Source organism: Chiloscyllium plagiosum, unplaced genomic scaffold, assembly GCF_037043375.1.
Source record: "Chiloscyllium plagiosum isolate Xiang-an unplaced genomic scaffold, Cpla_swu_hap1 HiC_scaffold_29, whole genome shotgun sequence".
NCBI classification, from domain to species: Eukaryota; Metazoa; Chordata; class Chondrichthyes; order Orectolobiformes; family Hemiscylliidae; genus Chiloscyllium; species Chiloscyllium plagiosum.
Window position 1 is genome coordinate 26,397,960 of NW_028270167.1, and position 22,339 is coordinate 26,420,298.

Genomic DNA, 22,339 nt, shown 5'->3' on the forward strand with positions numbered 1-22,339 from the left:
AGTCCTCAGATTTTCCTGGTGATTTATGTTCAGTGCATTTTGTTTCTACATTGCTGTTAATTCAAGGAAACCTCTTTGGCTGAGCTGAATTGGAATCACACAACACAGAAGGAGGCCAATTAGCTCTCTAAGTGCTTGTAACAGCTCACTGAGTGAGTTATCAAATTAATCCTACGCCCCTTGCAAATAGCTTTGTGAATGTTTTGTTTATAATTATACATCAAATTTCCTTTTGACAGCACTGTACAAAAGAAGCAAGGGTGATTTGGGAGTAAAAAACTTCTTCACACAATGGGTATGGAAATGTGATGGAGGCGGGTTCAACTGAAGTATTCAAGAGGGCATTGGAAGATTATTTGGTCAGAATTGCGATATGGAGTAAAGGCAGGAGATTGGCCATGAGTAATAGAATCAGTGCAGGCATGATGGACTGAATGGCTTTCTCTGTGCTGTAACAATTCCATGACCCTGTGATTATGTGATAGGTGTGGTTGAATCTGTGCCAATTGTCGAACAGCTTGCATTCCAGACCATAAAAACTCACCTGCATTCCTCATTTGTCTATAACCAAATAAAAACTAGGGTAAAGCAGACTGAAAATTTAAATTACACCACTCATGTCAAATGCATTGTAATTATGCACAACAAGGAACAGAAAAGTAGGAGGGTTCACCAAGCTATGAACCCATTGGACAGAAGATAAGCATTTAAAGTTTTCTAATTGTTGATGCCAAGCCAAAACATTCCAAAAGGAATCGAACTTCCCTCTTTCTACACATTGCCTTGTTTTTGTTCCAGAAGAAAACCATCAGAATTTAACTACTCATTTTCCAGGTAAGGTTTGAGTGAACAAGATTTGTGTAATTAATTTCTTCACAAATACCTTTATTTTTCTTTTAAATGATAATTACAGCTGCCACTAACTAAAGCAATTAACAAAATAGGGTGTCTCAGCAATCTTCATTGTAACGATTATTTCTGATCATTCAGAAGCTTGAAAAAGTGATTGACCTTTGATATAAAAAGTGTATGAAAATGACTTCAGTTGTTCTGCTGTTCTTGCTGTCAGTCTAAAATGATTGAATCATGTCTAAAGTGATTTATCAAGAAAACGGGAATTTACAGGGACTAAAATGTTGCAAGGAAGCTCTTAACTGTTATTGAAATATCAAATTCTATTATCCTGTCAGGGAATTTATCCAATTATAACAGGGAAAATCTATTTTTTTTATATTACTTAAAATACAATGCCAAGACTTCTTCAAACATAATTCAGGCACGGTCTTTTGATGGTTTAGCTAGAATACAACTTTTATAGAATCTTGTTTGCTATTCAAAACTCCATTTCAGAAAGCTCACCATTGTAGGTGTTAGGTCAGCCTGACTGAGATTTCCTCCATAGCATGCTGACTCTCCAAATTCCATTATATCCATGTTTTGGACTTGCAAATGCTGCAAATGTACGATCCTGATGTTTTAGATCTGATCTTTTATCCAAGCTAATGAAAGGCCATTTCAACAAGAAGCATTAACTTTGTTTCTCTGCACAGATGCTGCCTGGGTTTTTCCACTGTTTTACCTTGGATGTTAGAAACTAACTCAGTGTACTCTGGAAATTGAACTGAAGGCTGAGAAGTTTGCATTAGTCTGTTGCACACAGAGCAGATTCTTTAATAGATGATCAAGACTGGAAACAGATAAAAATATTTAGCTTTTTTTCCTACAGATTAAATAAGTTTTGCTTTTAACTCCACTGTTCACATGATGACCTCTGAACAGAGCAACAAAATGAAAGAGAATCAAATACAGGAACCTCAGCAGCCTAGAATGCCAGACCTTCCATCACGCTGCACCTGGAGTCTGGGAATGGCGCCATCCAAATCTCCACACACTCAAGATCAGCTGTAGGTATTACATATGCTTCAGAGAAGTAGCTTCACAGCAGCAAGGCCACGTGTCATTGAAATCGTGTAACAAGTAGTTTTACTTTCTAAGTCATAGAGACGTATAGCACGGAAACAGATGCTTTGGTCCAACTCGTCCCTGCCGACCAGGTATCTTAAATTAATCTAGTCCCATTTGCCAGCACTTGCCCCATGACCCTCCAAACCCTTGCTATTCAGATACCCATTTAGATGCCTTTTAAATGTTGTAATTGTACCAGTCTCTACCACTTCTCCTGGCAGCTCATTCCATACATGCAAAACCCTTTGTGTGAAAAAAGTTGTCCCTTAGGTCCCTTTTATATCTTTCCCCTCTCACCCTAAACCTATGCCCTCTAGTTCTGGATCCCCCCGCAGGATAAAAAAGATCCTTGTCTATTTATCCTATCCATGCCCCTCATGATTTTTTAAGCCCCTATAAAGTCGCCTGTCAGTCTCTGACGCTCTGTGAAAACAGCCCCAGCCTATTCAGCCTCTCCCTCTCACTCAATCCTCCAATCCTCGCAACATCCTTGTAAATCTTTTCTGAATCCTTTCAAGTTTCACAACATTCTTCCAATAGAAAGGAGACCAGAATTACAAGTAATATTTCAAAAGTGGCCTAACTAATGTCCGGTACAGCCAGAACATGACCTCCCAACCCCTATACTCAGGGCTCTGACCAATAAAGGAAAGCATACCAAATGTTTTCTTCACTATCCTATCTACCTGCAACTCTACTTTCAAGTAACTATGAACCTGCACTCCAAGGTCTCTTTGTTCAGTAACACTCCTTACCATTAAGTGTATAAGTCCTGCTCTAAATTGCTTTTCCCAAATGCAGCACCCTTACATTAATCTAAATTAAACTTCATCTGCCACTCCTCAGCCCATTTGCCCACCTGATCAAGATCCCAACAAAATCAAGTATCCTTGTTTAGTCAAAGCTCTTTTGGGGATCACATTTAGTAAATCCACTTATTTTGTGTGAGTTCAATGGAGATTAATAAAGTGATTCTCTTTGTAGCATTAAAGTCCAACTTCACTCAACATACCTGCACAAGTGAAGGTCACAGAATGAACTATTCTGGTGTAATTCTCTGTTTGTTCAACTAACTCCTCTGAGTAAGAATGTAATGCGTTATCAATATCAGTTTCACCAAATGGAATCTTCACAAAATCTAACAGAGTATACACAATCGATTTCAATTGATTGTAATCTAATCAAGGTCCTGTAAACATATGCTAGAGTCAGCTGAATGGTTTGTGGTTAACTGATTTTATTAACTGAAATCCAAAGGACTGGATTTAACAATTACTTGCCAGAGTGTTTGAAGGTGGGAAGCTTGTTAAATCCAGTATTTGGCTGAATTACAATTAGTGTCCACTTAAGGGCCACATCCCTTGGTCACTGTGACTTAACTGGCCTTAGGAAAAGCCTATGCCAATTTGCCAAACTGATTGACTGCCTTGGACCATTCAGAGGGGCCTTTAAAGTTTAACCTGGTTGTCATCCCCACCAAAATCTTTCGAACCTGAGCCCCCAAGTTCCTTCATTCTAAGCCCTCCTCACAAGGGCTTGTCAGACTGGCCTCAGTGACAACTGTAAAAATTGATTCAGTTCCTGACTCAGTGCAGCACAGGTCTGTCTGAGGTGCTGGAGAGCTTACTAAAGCAGGACGTCCTCACCCGGAAACACAGAAAACTCACTCCCACCATATTGTATAATTTATCCCAATGAAACAGTGTTAACATACTGAACTCGTTGCTTGTCCCATTTTCTTTTACAAAATAGAATTTTTTTTTTTAATTTGTAGAATTGCCCCAGTTTTATTTATCTATTCATTCTTGCAATACTAGAATCACTGGTAAGGCCAACATTTATTGCCCATTCTCAGATCCTCTTCAGTAGATGGTAGTCAATCTCACTTTAAAAACTGCAGCATTTTGTGTAATGAATATGTACTCACACTGCTGCTGGACAGAGAGTTCAGGGATTAAGTAATGGTAATACACACCCAAGTTAGGAAGGTGACTAACCTAATGAGGAACTTGGAGTTAAGAGTACTTCTGTGTGACTGCTGCACTTGCCTTTCTCAGTGGTATAGGTTGCAGCCCTGGTAGGGTAGTGATAGTGATTTTCTGCAGTGCGTGTTGCACAGATGGCACCTGCTGCAGAAAAAGTGTGCCAATGAGGGAGCAAGTTAATGAAACAGATTGCTTTGTTTTAGATGGTATCAAGATTCTTGATTGCAGTTGGATCTGCACTCATCTAGGCATGTGGGGGCATGTTCCAGTTCTTCATTTAAATGACACTATAGTTTCATTTGAGTGCTCCCGTGGCTTTTTCTCCTTGTTTCTAACAGGCCACCTTTCAGTCTCAGTGTTAATCAGATATCAAATCTGGACCTTAACGAAATAGCACACCATGTGCTGCATTTCATTTTGGACACGCATTACAGACTTGTTTAGATTGTAACAAAGCATTCTGTTACATTCTACGTCTTCTTTTGCAGAAAGGATTCAAGCAAGATCTTGCCTAATGTCCTCTATAAAATTGGTAACACTCCCCTCATCCGAATTAATAATATTGCAAAAGAATATGGAATCAAATGTGAGCTATGTAAGTAACACTGAGTGAAATCTCATTATGTTTTCATCCTACACAAATGAGCTCAGGTTTTTGGAAAAACTTGGAGCTTTCAAATAATTATTTTGTGTAGTTGTAGTAGGTAAGCAAAGACTGGACACAAAGGTGAGCCTAGTGCTGTACCTCAGCTGTTAATGATTTGGAGGTGCTGGTGTTGGACTGGGGTGTACAAAGTTAAAACTCACACAGCACCAGGTTATAGTCCAACAGGTTTATTTGGAAGCACTCGCTTTTGGAGCACTGTTCTTTCATCAGGTGAAGGAGCAATGGTCCGAAAGCGAGTGCTTCCAAATAAACCTGTTGGACTATAACCTGGTGTTGTGTGACTTTTAACTTTCAACTGTTTAGGTCGTACTGCAATCGTTCCGTTCTAGCATTTTAATGATCGGTATGTTCTTAGTCACTGTAAAATAAGGAAGAAAACTTATACTATATTCAGAACAAAGCTTGAAGATTAACCTCCAATGGTGTGCTAAAGGTTTTTATCTTAAACAAAATGTAATATATTTGCAATTTTTTTGTCAGTGAATTTCATTTGAAAATGCATCTTTAAGGTCAATGTTCGGTAAAATGAATGCTTTTCTAAATTTATTTTACAAATACTTAGAATAATAATTGTTATTGTATGTATTATGTAAACATTGTCACAAATTTCTGTTTTTGGCAGACTAATGAAAATGGTCTTATAGGATTTTAAAAACTCATTTGCAGGATATGAGGGTCAATGGGAAGAGTTTCCAGCATTAATTGGCCATCTCTAATTTCCCTCAAAAAGTTGTAGTTAATAGTTTTCTTGAATAGGTTCAGTCCAGAAGATGTAAGTACATGAATAATATTGTTAGAGATGGAGTATTGGACTTTCAAACCAGCAACAGTGAAGGAGCAGGTTTTTTATTATTTTACACATTCATGAAAAGTCTGACTAGGCCAGCATTTATTGCACATCCTTAATGACCTTGGCAAATATGCTGCATTACTATCTTTTTGACCTGCTGATGTCCACGGGGTGTAAGGAAGCACAAAATGCTGTTAGAAATGGAGTTCCAGTTCACAATGGTGAGTAACATGGATGGGAATTTAGAGGTGGTGGCATTTCCAAATGTCTGTTGCCCTTTAGGTGGTAGAGCTTGTGAGTTTGGAAGATGTTGTGTAAGGAAGTTTGGCAAGTTGCTGCACTCCATTGTGCAGATGTCAGACACTGCTACCTCTGTGCTCTGATGGTGGAGCTATTGTGTGTTGAAGATGGTAAATAAGCTGCCAGTAATGTGAACTGCTTTGCCTCAATGGTACCAAGTTTCTTGATTGTTGTTGAGGGTGTAGCCATCCAGGCGAGTTGAGAGTACTCCATCAAATTCCTGAATCATGCCCACTAGAAGGTGTGTATGAGCAATCTGTACCACTGCTCAAATTGCTGTATGACCTCTCTGTACTATTGCTCTAGAAAAGGTAAATTTATTGCCACCATCCTCTTCCAGCTTGAGCATCTGCAAGATTTGCCTAATCCAGTGATGCAGAGGAAAATAGCTTGATCGTCCAATGAAAAGTAGTCTTAAAGAAGATGTTGCTTATTGCATTTTATTAATCAGTTATATTTCAAATGGAACACAATATAAAAATAGAGATGTGTTGCTAAAGCTGAACAAGGCACTAATCAGACCAAAGCTGGAAAACTGAGCAGTTTTGAGCTCCTTATTTAAGGGAAGGTATATTGGTATTGGAAGCAGTTCAAAGAATGTTCATTTTGTTGATACCAGGTTTGGAAGGGATTGTCTTTTGAGGAGAGGTTGAGTAGATTTGGCCTGCACTCGCTGGAATATAGAAGAATGATAAGTAATTCTGTTAAAACATAGAAGCTTGTGAGAGGACTTGTCAGGATAGATGTGGAAAGGTTATTTCCTCTTATGAGAGAATCCTGGACAAGATGGCATAATCTCAGAAGAAGTGGTTGCAAATTTAAGACAGAGATGAGGAGGAATTTCTTCTCTGAGTGTGAATTGGTGGAATTCTGCAGACAACTGATGAGGCTGGTTTTTAAGTATATTCAAGGCAGAGAGATCATTATTTACTAAGGGTATCAAAGGTTAATGGGAAAAGGTAGGAAAATGGAGTTGAGGATTATTAGATCAATCATGATCTCATCGAATGGCAGAACAGTTTTTTTAGCAGTGGAGATGAACTCTTGATAGGGTGCACTGAATTTTACTCTTATTTGGCTGGCAAATCTCTCTCATTAATTCATGCACAGGATTTGAGCCCAGCATTTATTGATCAGAGGGCAGGTAAGAGTCAACTACATTGTTGTGAATCTGGAGTCTCATGTAGGGCAGACCAGCAGTTACCAAGTAGTGAGGAGAGCAGTTGCCAAACAACATTAGTGAATCAGAATGACTTTCCGCTCAACAATTGGCAATGGTTTCATGGTAATGATTCCAGATTTAAAACAAAAAAAATTGTGTTCAAATTCCACCATCTGCCATGACAGGATTCAAAACCAGGTCCCCATAACGTTACCTGGGTCTCTGGGTTAACAGGTCTATCAATGTTAATAGTAGGCCAGTGAATAAGCTGTTTTAGGCTACTTTAGAAATATCTCAAAGCAAAGTTATTCTTAAGAATAACGTTACTACCACCAACTTACACTCTTTAATTCAATACTAGTTCAATATATTCTGTTACTTTTTATTTGCACTTTATCATTTTCAGTGTTTGTATCAGAAAAATATAATTAGAACCATAACTTTGCTAAGGCTACTTTTTGAACATCTTTTCTAGTGGCAAAATGTGAGTTCTTCAGTGCTGGTGGAAGTATTAAAGACCGCATTGCTTTACGAATGATTGAAGATGCTGAGAAACAAGGGATTCTGAGATCAGGTGATGTCATCATTGAACCAACCTCTGGTAACACGGGTAAGAATTGTTATAGTATTCGCTGAAAGATTTGAGTCAAGTAGGTTATGGGAAAAAGGAAGTCAGTGATACCCATTAGGAGGTTCCAGAATAAACATCAGTGATATATACAGATTCTATTCTAATCTCTGGGTGTTCTGCTAAACTGCAAGACTGCACCAGAGCCCTCCAACATGTTGAAGCTAGTGCAATAGTGTCGAAGAGTGTGGTGCTGGAAAAGCACAGCTGGTCAGGCAGCATCCGAGGAGTAGGAGAGTCGAAGTTTCAGGCATAAGCCCTTCATCAGGAATGATGCCTCTCTCCTGCTCCTCAGATGCAGCCTGACCGGCTGTGCTTTTCCAGCACCACACTCTTCAACTCTGATCTCCAGACATCTGCAGTCCTCACTTTCTGCTGTTGGAATAGCAATTGACATGTGTTGTGCCCACTTCCTGAGAGTTAAATGGGTCCAAAAAGCCTATCATAATGGCCTTCCCCAATCTGTACCCAATTGGTCCATTCGTCAAATTCATGAGACCACCTTGCAGCCATCCTGAGCAACTTGTGGCGATAACATTCAATCGGTTAAGTATGATCCTTGTTGAAACACCATGCTTCCAAAATTTAAAACACAACAGTTAAAGTAATCTGTTCCAAATCATTGCTGCAGAAATGTGTTAAATGAGCCCAAAACATGGTGCTTACAAATTCATTGCACTCTGACATCTGTGCTTAAACATTTGCCCACTTCCTGTAATGTTTGCCAGGTGAACTGAAATTACAGATATAATGAAAATAAGACCAGAACTGGTATAGGAACCATTAGTCATTATTTCAAATGTGTAATCTTCCAACTTTGCAATTGGCTCCTGTCCTATGCCACTCAATGCTATTGCCAGAAAGAAACATTGTTGTTAAAGAAAAACAATTGCATTATTACTTTGGTTAGAGATCTAAGATTGTGCATGAACACGTTTGCAATACGTTAAATGTTGTTTGCAGCATAGAATTTTGTTGTAAATTTCTCTGTATTTAATGAGTTATGCAATTAACTTGAAAATATGAAAAGGGCAGAACTGAGCAGACAAACCTGCAGTGATGGACTTTATACTTTCAAGTGGGCCTATTTACTTGACAAAGCAATGTTTACATTATCTCCCATAGCATAAGACTGGGTAACATTTTTATCTTTTAGGTAACTGAAAGATTCAATCAACATTTATTACAGCCTTGGTATCTTAATATATTGCAATTACTGGCACAAATATAATTAGGCTAGCACTGAGGAATTTGATTACAAACCATTGCAAGCTTGCCTCAGCATATCATGCTGCAAGTGGCCTCAGTAAGATGGAGACACAGACCTTTCTACTGTTAGGTCACATACCATGATTCAGTAATGATTTCGTGAGCATGCCTCTTAAAGGCATATTGCATACTTGCTGTGAAACATAAAACTGTAGACTTCACTGTTCTTGCGCAAATCAGTTATAGAAAAGAACAGCATTTACATTCTTGCAGGTAAATTACAGAATCATAGAGATGTACAGCACAGAAACAGACTCTTCGGTACAACCCATCCATGCCGACAAGATATCCCAACCCAATCTAGTCTCACCTATTAGCACCTGGCCAATACCCCTCTAAAGCCTTCCTATTCATATGCCCATCCAGATGCCTTTTAAATGTTTCAATTGTACTAGTCTCCACCATTTCCTCTGGCAGCTCATTCCATACACGCACCACCCTCTGTGTGGGAAAAGTTGCCTCTTAGGTCTCTTTTGTACCTTTCCCCTCTCACCCTAAACCTATGCCCCCTAGTTCTGGATGCCCCCATCCCAGGGAAAAGACTTTGTCTATTTATCCTATCCATGTCCCTCATAACTTTATAAACCTCTATTAGGTCACACCTCAGCCTTCGACGCTCCAGGGAAAACAGCACCAGCCTATTCAACCTCTCTATATAGCTCAAATCATTAGATTAGAGTCATCAGTCATTTTTTGATGTTGAGTGCTGTTACTTGGCCATAAGTGATTGAATGTATTGCCATCAACTCATATTTTCACAGGTATTGGTTTAGGCTTGGTGGCTGCTGTGAAAGGATATCGCTGCATCATTGTCATGCCAGAGAAGATGAGCTTAGAGAAGGTAAATGTAAAATTAAGAATCCTTGATTCTGAAAGAAAGTAATGTCCTGATTCAGAAATACCCCACAGTGCAACTTCATTTTATTCCAGTTGCTGCTGCTGATCAATTATTTTCTGCCCATATTAACCCTGGGTTCATACGATGACAATCTGAAATGATTTTCTGCAATTCAAGTTGGGTATGGACATTTCTATTTTGTCACATTGCCTCCACAGTTTGGGCTGTGGTCCTCCCTGCTGCTGACTGAGTGAGACCACGAGATGATTTACATCATTTTTTTTCCCTCTGTCAGTGTGAGGGAGTCTTCCATGGATGTATGGTGTTCCTTTCCATTTTATGATCATAGAGGTGATGCAGAAGGCGAGAGTAGTGCAAACGCAAACAAAAAGGTTTATAAGAAGGAAGAATTATATCATATTCTGTCTACCCTACTCCAATTGATGCAGCTTTTGCCTCTTGTAGGATGTTTTATCTGATGTGGTAATGCATAATTATATCTGAACCTTAGAAACTAGGTATGGATATTGTGGTATTGAAATGTCCAATAAGACATTTATCGCAGCTAGCAATTCTATACAGTCATTATATTCACAGGTATATCAAGTGTCAAGGTTAACACTAGGCTATTATATTGCAATGGTACAACATATTTTTAAATTGATCCTAGGGCAAGATGGAACTTGAGAAGTTTATATCCCCCACCTTACAGGCTATCACATCATCAGCATGTCTTTTAAAGGTATGCCGACATACTGACTGCGAAACATTACAAAGCAGTCATCTCCTTAATAACTACAGACAGAGTGACAATACAGAACAGTGGTTGTTTTGTTTTCCTTTATTACACTGTAGATATAGGAACTCCTTTTGTATTTATACAGTGAAAAGAATTATTTTCAATATATTTATTTATTCTCATTCTTTCACGAGATGTGGCCACTGCTGGTTAGGTCAGTACTATTTGCCCATTTTATACACAACCCTTTATTAATGTTCTGACATGTGTTACGCTGTATGTATATTCTATAGGGCATTGGAATGGGGTAGACAGAATCTGATACACCCTTTCCTTCGTAAAAACTTAAAAATCACACAACAACCGGTTAAAGTCCAACAGGTTAATTCGGAAGCACTAGCCTCTTCACTATGTGGCTGTGAGGCAACGGCTCGAAATGTAATGCTTCCAAATAAATCTGTTGGACTATAACCTGGTGTTGCGTGATTTTTAACTTTGTCCACCCCAGTCCAATACCAGTTCCTCCAAACAAAAACTGTTTGTTTCTTTGCCTTTGCACCACTCGTGCCTTCTGCATCACTTCCTCTACGACCATAATATAGAAAGGAACATCATACATCCATGGAAGACTCTCTCACACTGACAGAGGGGGGAAAAAATGATGAAAATCAATTAGTGGTTTCATTTTGTCAGCAGCAGGGAGGACCACAGCCCAAACTGTGTATGCAATGTGACAAAATAGAAATGTTTGGAAGAGCAAAATTGTCAGCAACAGAAACAGTGAGTAGAATTGCATGCAATTTTCTGGGCATCACAATCCACCATTGATGTTCAGTAGCAGCAGTGTAAACTGTCTAGCAGATGCACTGCAGAAATTGACCAAAATTCCTTAGACAGCACAATCAAAAGTCAGGACCACTACCATCTAGAAGGACAAGGATAGAAGATACTTTTGAAAACCGATTGATGAGAGACAAGTCATATTTCTTGCTAGACTGTAGCAAGTTGCCAAGTAAGTAGGATTCTCGCTTGTTAAACACCGTATTAATGCCACAACTTGCCTCATTAATATTTAGCTTCCTATCTTATGAATGTGTTAAACAAACTAGATGCTGAGAAATATTGACATGGAAATTGGAGCAGGTACGAGGTGTTTTCAGCTCACCATTTGCTCCAAAGGATCTCCCATGTTGCTTAGGCACAAACAATATCTGCAGCTATCAGATCCAGTTCTCTAAGTGACATACAACCAAGAAATGGTCAAGGTGGGTGAGGTTTGCTTTTGTGTTACATTGTGAGGGATCCATGGAGAAAAAGTGCAGCATCTCATTTGTGCTGGATGTTAGGATGTTGAAGGCATAAGCAAATGAAGCATGCATTTGCTTTTAAAAACTCCAGCTATGTTTTCATTCGCAAACATTTCTTCTCATGTATACAGAGTGAGCACGATTATGTGTTAAATGTTAGTCAAAGGGGATTCCACCATGCCTTTGGCGCTAGCCAAATTCATTTGGCATTTCAGTGACTTGGACGTTAATGGCTTTAACTGTTTATTCACTCATGGGACATGGGCATCACTGGTTAACCAGTAATTATTGTCTGTTCCTAGTTACCATTGAGAAGGTGGTGGGTGAGCTGTCTTCTTGAACTGCTGCAGCCCCTGTTCTGTAGGTATACCTGAAATATCATTAAGGAGCGACTTCCAGAAATTTCAGCCAGCGATATATTTACAAGTCATAACACTGAGACGTTTGGAGGGCAGCTTGGTGTTTCCATTTACCTGTTGTCCTTGTCCTTCAAAATGGAAATGGTCATGGGTTTGGAAGATGTTGACTTTGGTGAAATACTGCAGTGCATCTTATTGTTTTCCTGCTGAGCATACATGGGGTAGATAGTGGATGTTTTGGATGTGGTGCCAATCAAGCAGGCTGCTTTGTCCCCTCTGACCTATCATCTCCATCTCCACCCCATTCACCTATTGTACTCTTTGCTGCCTTCTCCCCAGCTCCCCCCCCCCCCTCCACATTTATCTCTCCACGCTGGAGGCTCCCTGCTTCTATTCCTGACGAAGGGCTTTTGCCGGAAACGTAGATTTTTCTGCTTCTCAGATGCTGCCTGACCTGCTGTGCTTTTCCAGCACCACTCTGATCTAAACTCTGGTTTCCAGCATCTGCAGTCCTCATCTTTTGTCCTGGATGATGTCAAGCTTCTTGAGTGTTGTTGAAGCTGCACCCATCCAGGAAAATGGGGAGTATCCCATCACACTCTTCAACTCTGCTTTGGAAATGGTAGACAGATTTTGGGGAGTCAGAAGGTGAATTACCCCTCGGAGTATTTCTAACCTCTGACCTGTTCTTGTAGCCACTGTATTTATGTGGTGAGTCCAGTTGTGATTCTAGTCAATGATAACCTACAGGATGGTGATAGTACAGGATCCAGTGATGGTAACACCATTGAATGTCAAGGTGGTTTGATTGCCTCTTATTGGAGATGGTCATTGCCTGCCATTTGCGTGGAGTGAATTCTACTTGCCACTTGATAGACCAAGCTGGATATTGTCCAGATCTTTTGCATTTGAACGTGCTTCAGTATCTGAGGAGTCATGAATGGTGCTCAATATTGTGCAACCATTGGTGAACATCCCCACTTCTAATCTTATGATCAACGGAAGGTCATTGATGAAGCAGCTGGAAATGGTTGGGCCTAGGACACTATCCTGAGGAACTTCTGCAGAGATGTCTTAGAGCTGAGATGACTGACCTCCAACAAGTGTCTTCTTATGTGCCAGGTATGATTTGATTTTATTTTATTTGATTTATTACTGTCACAGGTACTTAGATAAAGTGAAAAATTTTGTTTTGCACACAGTACAGGCAGATTGTACCATACAATATACGTAAGGGCAATAGAACAAAGTGAGGAATACAATGTTACGGCTGCAGAGAAGATGCACAAAGAGCAAGATCAACATTAAATTTGAAATTTTAGAGATCCATTCACAAGTCTAATAGCAGCAGGGAAGAAGCTTCTGTTGCTGCAAGTGTTTAAGAATTTGTATCTTCTACCCAATGGAAGAGTTTGGAAGAGATTATAACTTTGGTGGGAGGGGTCTTTGATTATGTTGGCTGCCTTTCTGAGGCAATGAGGAGTATAAATGGAGTCAATAGGTGATGTGTGATGGACTGGGCTGTGTTCACAACTCTCTGTAGCTTTTTACGGTCCTGAGCAGAGCTGCTGCCATACCAAACTGTGATGCACCTGGATAGAATAGTTTCTATGGTGAATGTATAAAAATTGATTTCTGTTTTTATGGATATGCCAAATTTCTTTATTGTCCTGAGGAAATAGAGGTGTTGTTGTATTTTCTCGACTATTACATCAACGTGGATGGACCAGGACAAATAGTTGGTGACTGTCCTATGAGCTTGACAATTTCAATCATCTCTACCTCAGCTCCATTGATGTAGGTAGGGGCATCCCATCCACCTTATTTTTTGAAGTCAATGTCCAGCTCTTTATTTTTATAGACATTTAGGAGGAGATTGCTATCTTTTCACCATGCCACCAAGCACTTTATCTCTTTCCTGTATTCTGTCTTATCCTTGTTTGAAATCCAGCCTACAATGATTGTGTCATCATCAATCCTGTTGGAGTTAGGACAAAATTTGGCCACACAGTCATAACTGTACAGGGAATATAGTCAGATGCTCAGTATGCAGTGTTCTCGCGTGCCGGTGTTGAGGGTTGTTGTGGAGGAGGTAGAAGGTGCAGTTGCCTATTCTCACTGATCACGGTCTATGGGTCAGGAAGTTGATGATCCAGGTCTGTGTGTGTGTGTGTGTGGATGCGGGGGGGGGGGGTGCGGTAACTGAGACCTAGGCCTAGGCCTCAGAGTTTGGAGATTAGTTTAGGTGGAATTAAAGCTTTAGTCAGAGTGGGAGCCTGACATAGGTATCCCTGTTCTCCAGATGGTCCAAGGATGAATGTAGGGCCAGGAAGGTGGTATCTGCGTTGTGACAGTGGGTGAATTTCAAGGCAACAAGGCAGATTGAGTGGATGGTATTGATGTGAGCCATGACTAATCTCTCAAAGCACTGCATAATTATGTAGATCAGAGCCACTGGGTGGTAGTCATTTAAGCTGGTATGTGCAGGATCTGAGTACATGGCTGGGGATTCCATCTGGGCCAGTCATTTTCTATGAGTTCACTCTCAAAAAGGCCGATCTAATGGCTGACTGAAGGAACAGGTGCTGTTGGGCAGATGGCATTGTTTCACTGACCTTCTGTAAAATGGATTGAATGCATCAGGGATGGATATATTCTATTCCCTATTCTGCTCTCCTTTACTTTGTAGTCCATTATATCATGTAGGCCTTGCCACAAACGATGGGTGTCCTTGCGGTTAGCTAGGGTCTCTAGTTTAGTGACATTGTCGCTTGGTGTCTCTATAGAGGCCATATGACTCCAACCAGCAGAGAGGTTGCCACCTTGATACCCATTGATTCCAGTTTCACAAGGGGTCTTTGATGCCATGCTTGGTCGAATGCAGCCCGAATGTTCACGGGCTATCACTTTCACCTCACCTTTGAAATTCAATGCTTTCGTCATGTATGAACTAAGACTGTAATGAGGTCAGGAGCTGAGTGGCCCTGGTGAAACAAAGTGGGCGTTGCTCAGCAGACTATCGCTGAGCGGGTGCTGCTTGTTAGCATTGTTGATGACACCTTGATGACACCTTCCATCACTTTACTGCTGATTGAGAGTAGACTGATGGGGTAGTAATTAGTCAGGTTGGATTTGTCCTGCTTTTCATGTGCAAGACTTACCTGGACAATTTTCCACATTGTTGGGTGGATGCCACTGTTGTAACTGTGCTCGAACAGCTTGCCTTGGGAAGCAGCAAGTTCTGGAGTACTATTGCCGAAATGTTGACAGGACCCATAGCCTTTGCAATGTACAGTGCCTTCAATCATTTTGTTGGCCGAAAAGATCGAATGAAGTTGAAAGAAATTTATCTTGAGGTGGAAAGCCAGCAGTATTTTCCTGCCCCATTGTTTTGCCGAAAGTAAATATTTGCTCTAATTGGATGCTGACAGCGCACAAAAATTGCAATTCACTTCTTGTCTATTAATGAATTTTTGAGTCTGTTTCTACTGCTGTTATTCTTCAATGTTGTATTGTTTATCAACTATTTCCCTTTTTTCTCCTTTTTTTGTTACAGGTCAATGTGTTGAAAGCCTTGGGGGTTGAAGTGGTGAGGACACCAAACACTGCAAATCTCAATAGCCCTGACTCTCATATTGGAATGGCTTGGAAACTGAAGAGCGAGATTCCAAACTCTCATGTGTTTGATCAGGTGAAATCACTTGTCAATGTGACTTATGTAAATTTCTTGCATCCATCAGATTACATGGAAATATTGTACAATATATGTTTTTTTAAAAATGCATCAAGCAGAAATTCAATTCCTTCCTGGAATGTGCAGAATGATGGCAGTGGAAGTCTTGAGGGATCAAGCTATTTGACTTTAAATGAAGAATACTGAAAATTTCAGAGAACTTCAACTAGATCCTTGAAACTTTCCCTTACGACACTCCAAAAACTTGTAAGACTTGTCTATAAATCTATTGTTTTGCTTGAAATGGAAACATTAATGCCAATATTTATTTTATCCTCAGTATCAAAATGCTAGCAATCCATTAGCACATTATGACATCACTGCAGAAGAAATTCTGGATCAATGTGAAGGTAATAATAATAGAACGTAATAATTTCTTTAGAGAACCTATTCCTAATTTGCCTCAATATCCATGAAGCACAGAATGTCCCTATGGCATTGTGCATGTAATATTGACTGAACAGATTCCACCATGAGATAGTATTCTAGTTTTGAATTAAAAACATAAATGATCATATAGTTCCCCTTTACACTCCTTTCCCCCATCAAACCTGAGGTTGATTGTGACTTGGGATCAAGTTGCAGGAGTGATCAGTTGATTCAGTTGTACGCAGGTTTCTTATTTTCTAAACTTGCATTCACCTGGAAAATTCACATTTTAAAAATACATTTAAAGAGTTTGGGAGCTGCTGTCTAAGGCAGGATTCATTGCTCATCTCTAAATGTCCTGAAGAAAGTGGTGGTGGTCTGCCTTCATAAATTGCTGCAGTCTTGAAGTATAAGGATACACAATCAGTGTTAGATTGTTCCAGGGTTTTGACTCAACCACAGTGAAGGAGATTCTAAGTCCATATTGTGAGAGAGGTGTATTTGCAGATTGTGGTTCTCCCATGCATCTATTGTGATTGTCTTTCTAGACAGTAGAGGTCTTGGATTTGGAAGGTGTTGTTGGCAGAACCTTGGTGTGTTACTGCAGTGCACCTTATAGATTGTGCACACTGCAGCCATTATGCATGGCAGTACTGGGAATTTCTGCCAGCAGTGGCAGCTGGCATGACAATCCAGCGGGCTTCTTGACCCTGGATGGTGACAACAATCTTGAACAGGATGCTTTAATTTTGGGCCTTAACATTTTACCTTTGACTGCGGTAGGTAGCTACACAGCAAAATTGTATTTCACCTTCCAGATGTCTTCAATAATGCTATCAGCTGAGCAATAACCTGCTCACTGGTGCCCAGTTTGCATTTTACTGGAACTACTCAGCTCCTGACCTCATTAACAGCCTTTGCACAAACGTGGACAAAAGCGCTGAATTTCAGAGGTGCAGTGAGAGTGACAGTCCTTGATATCAAGGTTGCATTCGACCAAGTGTGGCATCAAGGAGCCCTAGCAAAACTCTATTCAATGGGCATCAAGGGGGAAAATTCTCTGCTGGCTACAGGCATACCTGCCACATCAGAAAATGGTTGCGGTTATTGGAGGTCATTCATCTAAGCTGTAGGACATTTCTGCAGAAGTTCCTCAAGGTAGTGTCCTAGGCCCAACCACCTTCAGTTGCTTCATCAATGACCATTCGTCTATCATAAGGTGAGAAATATGAATGTTTATCAATAATTGCACAATGTCCAGCACCCATTCACAATTCCTGAGATACTGAAGCAGTCCAGTTTCAAATGCAACAAGGCCTGGACAATATCCAGGCTTGGGCTGACAAAGGCAAGGCAAAAGTGAGGACTGCTGATGCTGGAAACCAGAGTTTAGATCAGAGTGGTGCTGGAAAAGTACAGCAGGTCAGACAGCATCCGAGGAGCAGAAAAATTGACGTTTCGGGCAAAAGCCCTTCATCAGGGTCACTATTCCTGATGAAGGGCTTTTGCCCGAAATGCCGATTTTCCTGCTCCTTGGATGCTGCCTGACCTGTTGTGCTTTTCCAGCACCACCCTGACAAAGGCAAGTAACATTTGCGCTACACAAATGCCAGACAATGACCATCTTGAATAGGAGATAATCTAACCACTATCCCTTGACATTTGAAGGTGTTACCATCACTGAATGCCCCACTATCAACATTCTGCAGGTTACCAATGATCAAAGATTCATCACACAGACCATCACTGGGTCAAAATCATGGAATTCCCTCCTTTAGGGCCTTATGGGTTTACTTACAGCCCATGGACTGCAACGGTTCAAGAAGGCAGCTCACTGCTACATTCTCAAGGTCAACTAGGAAGGGCAATAAATGCTGGCCAGCCAGTGACATCCATGTCCCACAGGAGAATATAAACGTAATCCTCTGAATTTATCTCTGTAACCCAGAATGATTTATCCTATTCAAATATTGTACTCGAATAATATACCAGCACTTACAAGCACTGAAGTCACTGAATACATGAATGACACCCAACTCAAGGTCTTTGGTGTTGTCACTGTCTTTGAGCTGCCGTGTCAAATACTTTCCTAGTTTACCATCATGCGTTGCATGAGTAATACTTCCCTATGGTTCAGTGTCAGAAAAACTGAACTGCTCCTACTTGTTCTTGCTACACGTATATCTCCATTCATAATGCTACAAAAATTGTCTCGATCTTTGCTCTGATCTAATCTCTGTTTTGTCACATTATTCTGTTCAAAGCTGTGTATAGAATATGCATACCATATTTGGGGATTCCTGAAGAAGGGTTTATGCTCGAAACATCGATTCTCCTGCTCCTTGGATGCTGCCTGACCTGCTGCGCTTTTCCAACAACACATTTTTCATACCATATTTGGGGGTCTAATACAAATTCAGGAACATTTGCCAGTCACACCTATATGCTATTTATAAAGATTTATATCCATAACTGCAGGCACATTTTGAAGTTCCAAATTCAGAAGCAAGGTCACTGGACCTGAAACATTGACTCTGATCGGAAAGATGTTGTGAAACTTGAAAGGGTTCAGAAAAGATTTACAAGGATGTTGCCAGGGTTGAGGATTTGAGCTACAGGGAGAGGCTGAAAAGGCTGGGGCTGTTTTCCCTGGAGCGTTGGAGGCTGAGGGGTGACCTTATAGAGGTTTACAAAATTATGAGGGGTATGGATAGGGTAAATAGGCAAAGTCTTTTCCCTAGGTTCGGGGAGTCCAGAACTAGAGGTTTAGGGTGAGAGGGGAAAGATATAAAAGAGACCTATGGGGCAACATTTTCACACAGAGAGTGGTACGTGTATGGAATGAGCTGCCAGAGGAAGTGGTGGAGGTTGGTACAATTGCAACATTTAAGAGGCATTTGGATGGGTATATGAATAGGAAGGGTTTGGAGGGATGTGGGCCGGGTGCTGGCAGGTGGGACTAGATTGTGTTGGGATATGTGGTTGGCATGGACGAGTTGGACCGAAGGGGCTGTTTCTATGCTGCACATCTCTATGACTCTAACTGTGTATGCTGGAAATCAGAAACAAAATCAGTAATGACTGGATACATTAAGTAAGTCTGGTAGCATCTGTGGAGAGAAAATAGGGGTAACATTTCAGATCCAGTGACCCTTCTTCAGAATTGAAGAACTAGACAGCCTGAAACTTAACCCATTTATTTATTGACTAGCTTTTGCTTTGCTCTTTGTTCCCATCTCATCAACTTCATGAACTTGACCTCGCTCTTAAGGCACTGTACAATCTTGCTCCAATTTATCTACTCTAACTGTATTCCAGTCCAAACCCTCTATCCCTTTAACATTGGGTGATCCTCCATCTTCTCTAATCCACTAATCCACCAGACCCCAGCCTCGAGAAATGTCTTCCAAAATCATTTTGTTTTTCTGCCTTGCATCATGCTTCCAAATCACCTTCCAAACACCAAACATGGATCATGATCTTTCCACATTCTTACCCTTTACTCATTGTTAATTAATTTATAATCCACCACATGTTTACAGCTGTTAAATTATTTAAGTTAATGCAGTTAGATTTTGCTCTCCTGTGAATTACCTGTCTGTTAGTATATGGCATGTTACTCTGGAATAATATAGAAATCTAACCTTGCTAAGCATGACTGCTTGCTGTAAATAATCTTGTAATTAATTTCATATTCAAGCTGCAATACACTACTGGAAGACAAAAAGGTTCATTTCTAATGGAATAATTAGTTTAATTGTAATTTAATCATTTGAGAGTAAGTTTTTGTTTTGCTTTTTTTATTTCCATAGGACAAGTTGATGTTGTGGTGATGGGTGCTGGAACTGGTGGTACCATCACTGGCATAGCAAGAAAATTCAAGGAAAAATGTCCCAACTGTGAGGTATTCCATCTTATATGGAGTAAATAAATATTGATGAGTAAAGCCGTCGAGCTAAAATTGAAATGTTCTTCAAGGTGAAAATAGTGACTTCTTGTTGATTTGAAGGCATAAAGGTAATTGTGCTGATTTAATTAAAGTTCAGCTCTGTTTGTCAATGAGCTATAAATAATAATGTTACAGCATTCATTTTGATTTATTGAGGAACTGAAACTAGCAATCTGGTTAAGTTAAGTTAAGTTAATTTAAGACAGTTAATGTTAATATTTGGAGATTTAAGTTCCTTTTATTTAATGCTCAACTATAAGATAGCAACTAGACCAGAAAAATGAAACACGCTTGTGTTTATTTTTTTTGGGTCTTTGATCACATGCCTCATATTGGCAGTTGTCAATTTGTTGCAATTTTCTGAGATTGAGAAACAGCAATTTTGTTACAATACGTTAGTTAATTAGGCAACAAAATGAAATATAAGAACTGTGACTGATGAGAATGATGTACGAAATTTGAAGTCTTTCTGTAAAATGGAAGAGCAGAGGCAGTTCTCTTTCATGTCCCAGATACTTTGTGGTCTTTTGTGAGAGTCTTTGGTAGTAACTGTCTTTGCTGTTCCCATCGGCTGATGTGGAGATTTTCCTGGTCTTCCCCCAAGGTGGTGGTGGTTTGTCCTGCCCCAACCCTCTCAGATGTCATGTTCAAACCTATCTTGCCCCACCCACCCTTTTTGACATACCTTTATTTTGGAGATTGGCCATCTGTACCATGCCACTTATCTTCCTAAAGTCCTGCCTACCTTCCTGATGAAGAGCTTATGCTTGAAATGTCAACTCTCCTGCTCCTCGGATGCTGCCTGACCAGCTGTGCTTTTCCAGTGCCACACGTTTTGACTCTGATCTCCAGCATTAGCAGTCCTGACTTTCTCCTAAAGTCTTTTATCTAATGATCATGATGCCGGGGTGACCATTTGCCCACTTCCATTTGAAGGCTGGATTTCATTCCGTCTTAGAACAAAATATTCTTATTTTCAGTAAGATGCGCTCATTATAGGGTAGTGTGATAGCTGATGAATCATCTGTTTATACATGTACAGAGCTAGTTATTACAACAACAGTTAAGTGAAGTTTCATGTTACACAGAAGATACCACACATGAAATACTGACTGAACACAGGTCTAAAGGGGACCTCAGTTTCAACATTTAAAAGCAACATTAAAAGAGTCCCAGGAATGATTAGTAGGGGTAGATGATACTCAGTCAAGCACATCTCCACTCTAAACTCCTACCATATGACTAATGCATTAATTTTACATTGATTATTCTTTGATTCTTCTGGATGAACCTGCCAAAATTGCATTGCTTTTATACTTTGATTCAATGCTATCACAATGATGTGTAGTCTGTTACCAAACTCTCTCGCCTGTAAATTATTTCTATTGCTGTCTCATGTTACCTGTTTTGACTGCGATGACCGAGATCTGAGCTACCAACATTTTGCTGCACTTAACGGCGGTCACCTCACATAAAACTCTACAGCACATTGGTACAAACCACATAGTATAATGGCAGACCAAAATGCAATAAACTCTATCAATTTTGACTGAGAATGAACTAATTTATTTCCAAAGTCAGAACTAAAGAAAGACCATCTTACTCCAGCAGTATGCTACAATTCAGTTTACATTTTATTCAAAACCAAAAAAAACTCCAATCTGGAAAATGTAATTGATTTTCTTTACCCTTATCAGATCATTGCTGTTGACCCTGAAGGTTCAACTATGGCTGAACCAGAAGAACTCAACTTCCCAGACCAGATTTCATATGAAGTGGAAGGAATTGGCCATAGATTTATACCGACCGTACTGGACAGAAAAGTATGTCCTTGCATTCCACATACCGGGTATAATTACTTCAAGATCTCATTACTCTTAATGCATCATAAAATAAGGACAAAGTGATTGGCTGTTTTCAACTTGAGACTCGTTTAAAAAATTGTAATATTCAAGGCTGATTTTACTATAAATGCTATATATTTGCAAATAACTCCAAAATTATTTTCAGTAATGATGAGCTTTCTTGTTTCTGCTCGAAATTATATCCTAGAAATCATATATATTCTTTCAACAGGCAGCAAATATGATTCATTTGAGATCCAAAAGATTATAAAATTTGGAAGAGTGCAATGTAAATAAATAAGAAAAACTAGTCAGCTCCTTCTAACATATGACATCTAATCCTGTTTTGAAAAATGCACTATATCTTATAGAGCAGTTGGCAATTTCTTCCAAAACCTTTGCTTTTACTTTGTGTGGGGATTTCATGATGTTAAC

The 22,339-nt window shown here is 39.8% G+C and overlaps 1 protein-coding gene across 2 annotated transcripts in view; it reads left to right on the top strand.

Annotated features, from left to right (window-relative positions):
• The first annotated feature begins 584 nt into the window (after positions 1-584).
• LOC122540519 (cystathionine beta-synthase-like) overlaps positions 585-22,339 on the top strand; it is a 35,233-nt gene continuing 13,478 nt past the window's right edge. The window contains exons 1-9 of one of the 2 annotated variants that reach the window (XM_043676383.2): positions 585-834; positions 1,727-1,904; positions 4,439-4,545; positions 7,345-7,479; positions 9,528-9,607; positions 15,566-15,700; positions 16,023-16,092; positions 19,924-20,015; positions 21,758-21,883. In XM_043676383.2, coding sequence (XP_043532318.1) covers positions 1,762-1,904; positions 4,439-4,545; positions 7,345-7,479; positions 9,528-9,607; positions 15,566-15,700; positions 16,023-16,092; positions 19,924-20,015; positions 21,758-21,883 — 888 coding nt within the window. In that variant the 5' untranslated portion in view covers positions 585-834; positions 1,727-1,761. The remainder of the gene's footprint in view (positions 835-1,726; positions 1,905-4,438; positions 4,546-7,344; positions 7,480-9,527; positions 9,608-15,565; positions 15,701-16,022; positions 16,093-19,923; positions 20,016-21,757; positions 21,884-22,339) is intronic. The other variant, XM_087976441.1, reaches the window with a different exon arrangement.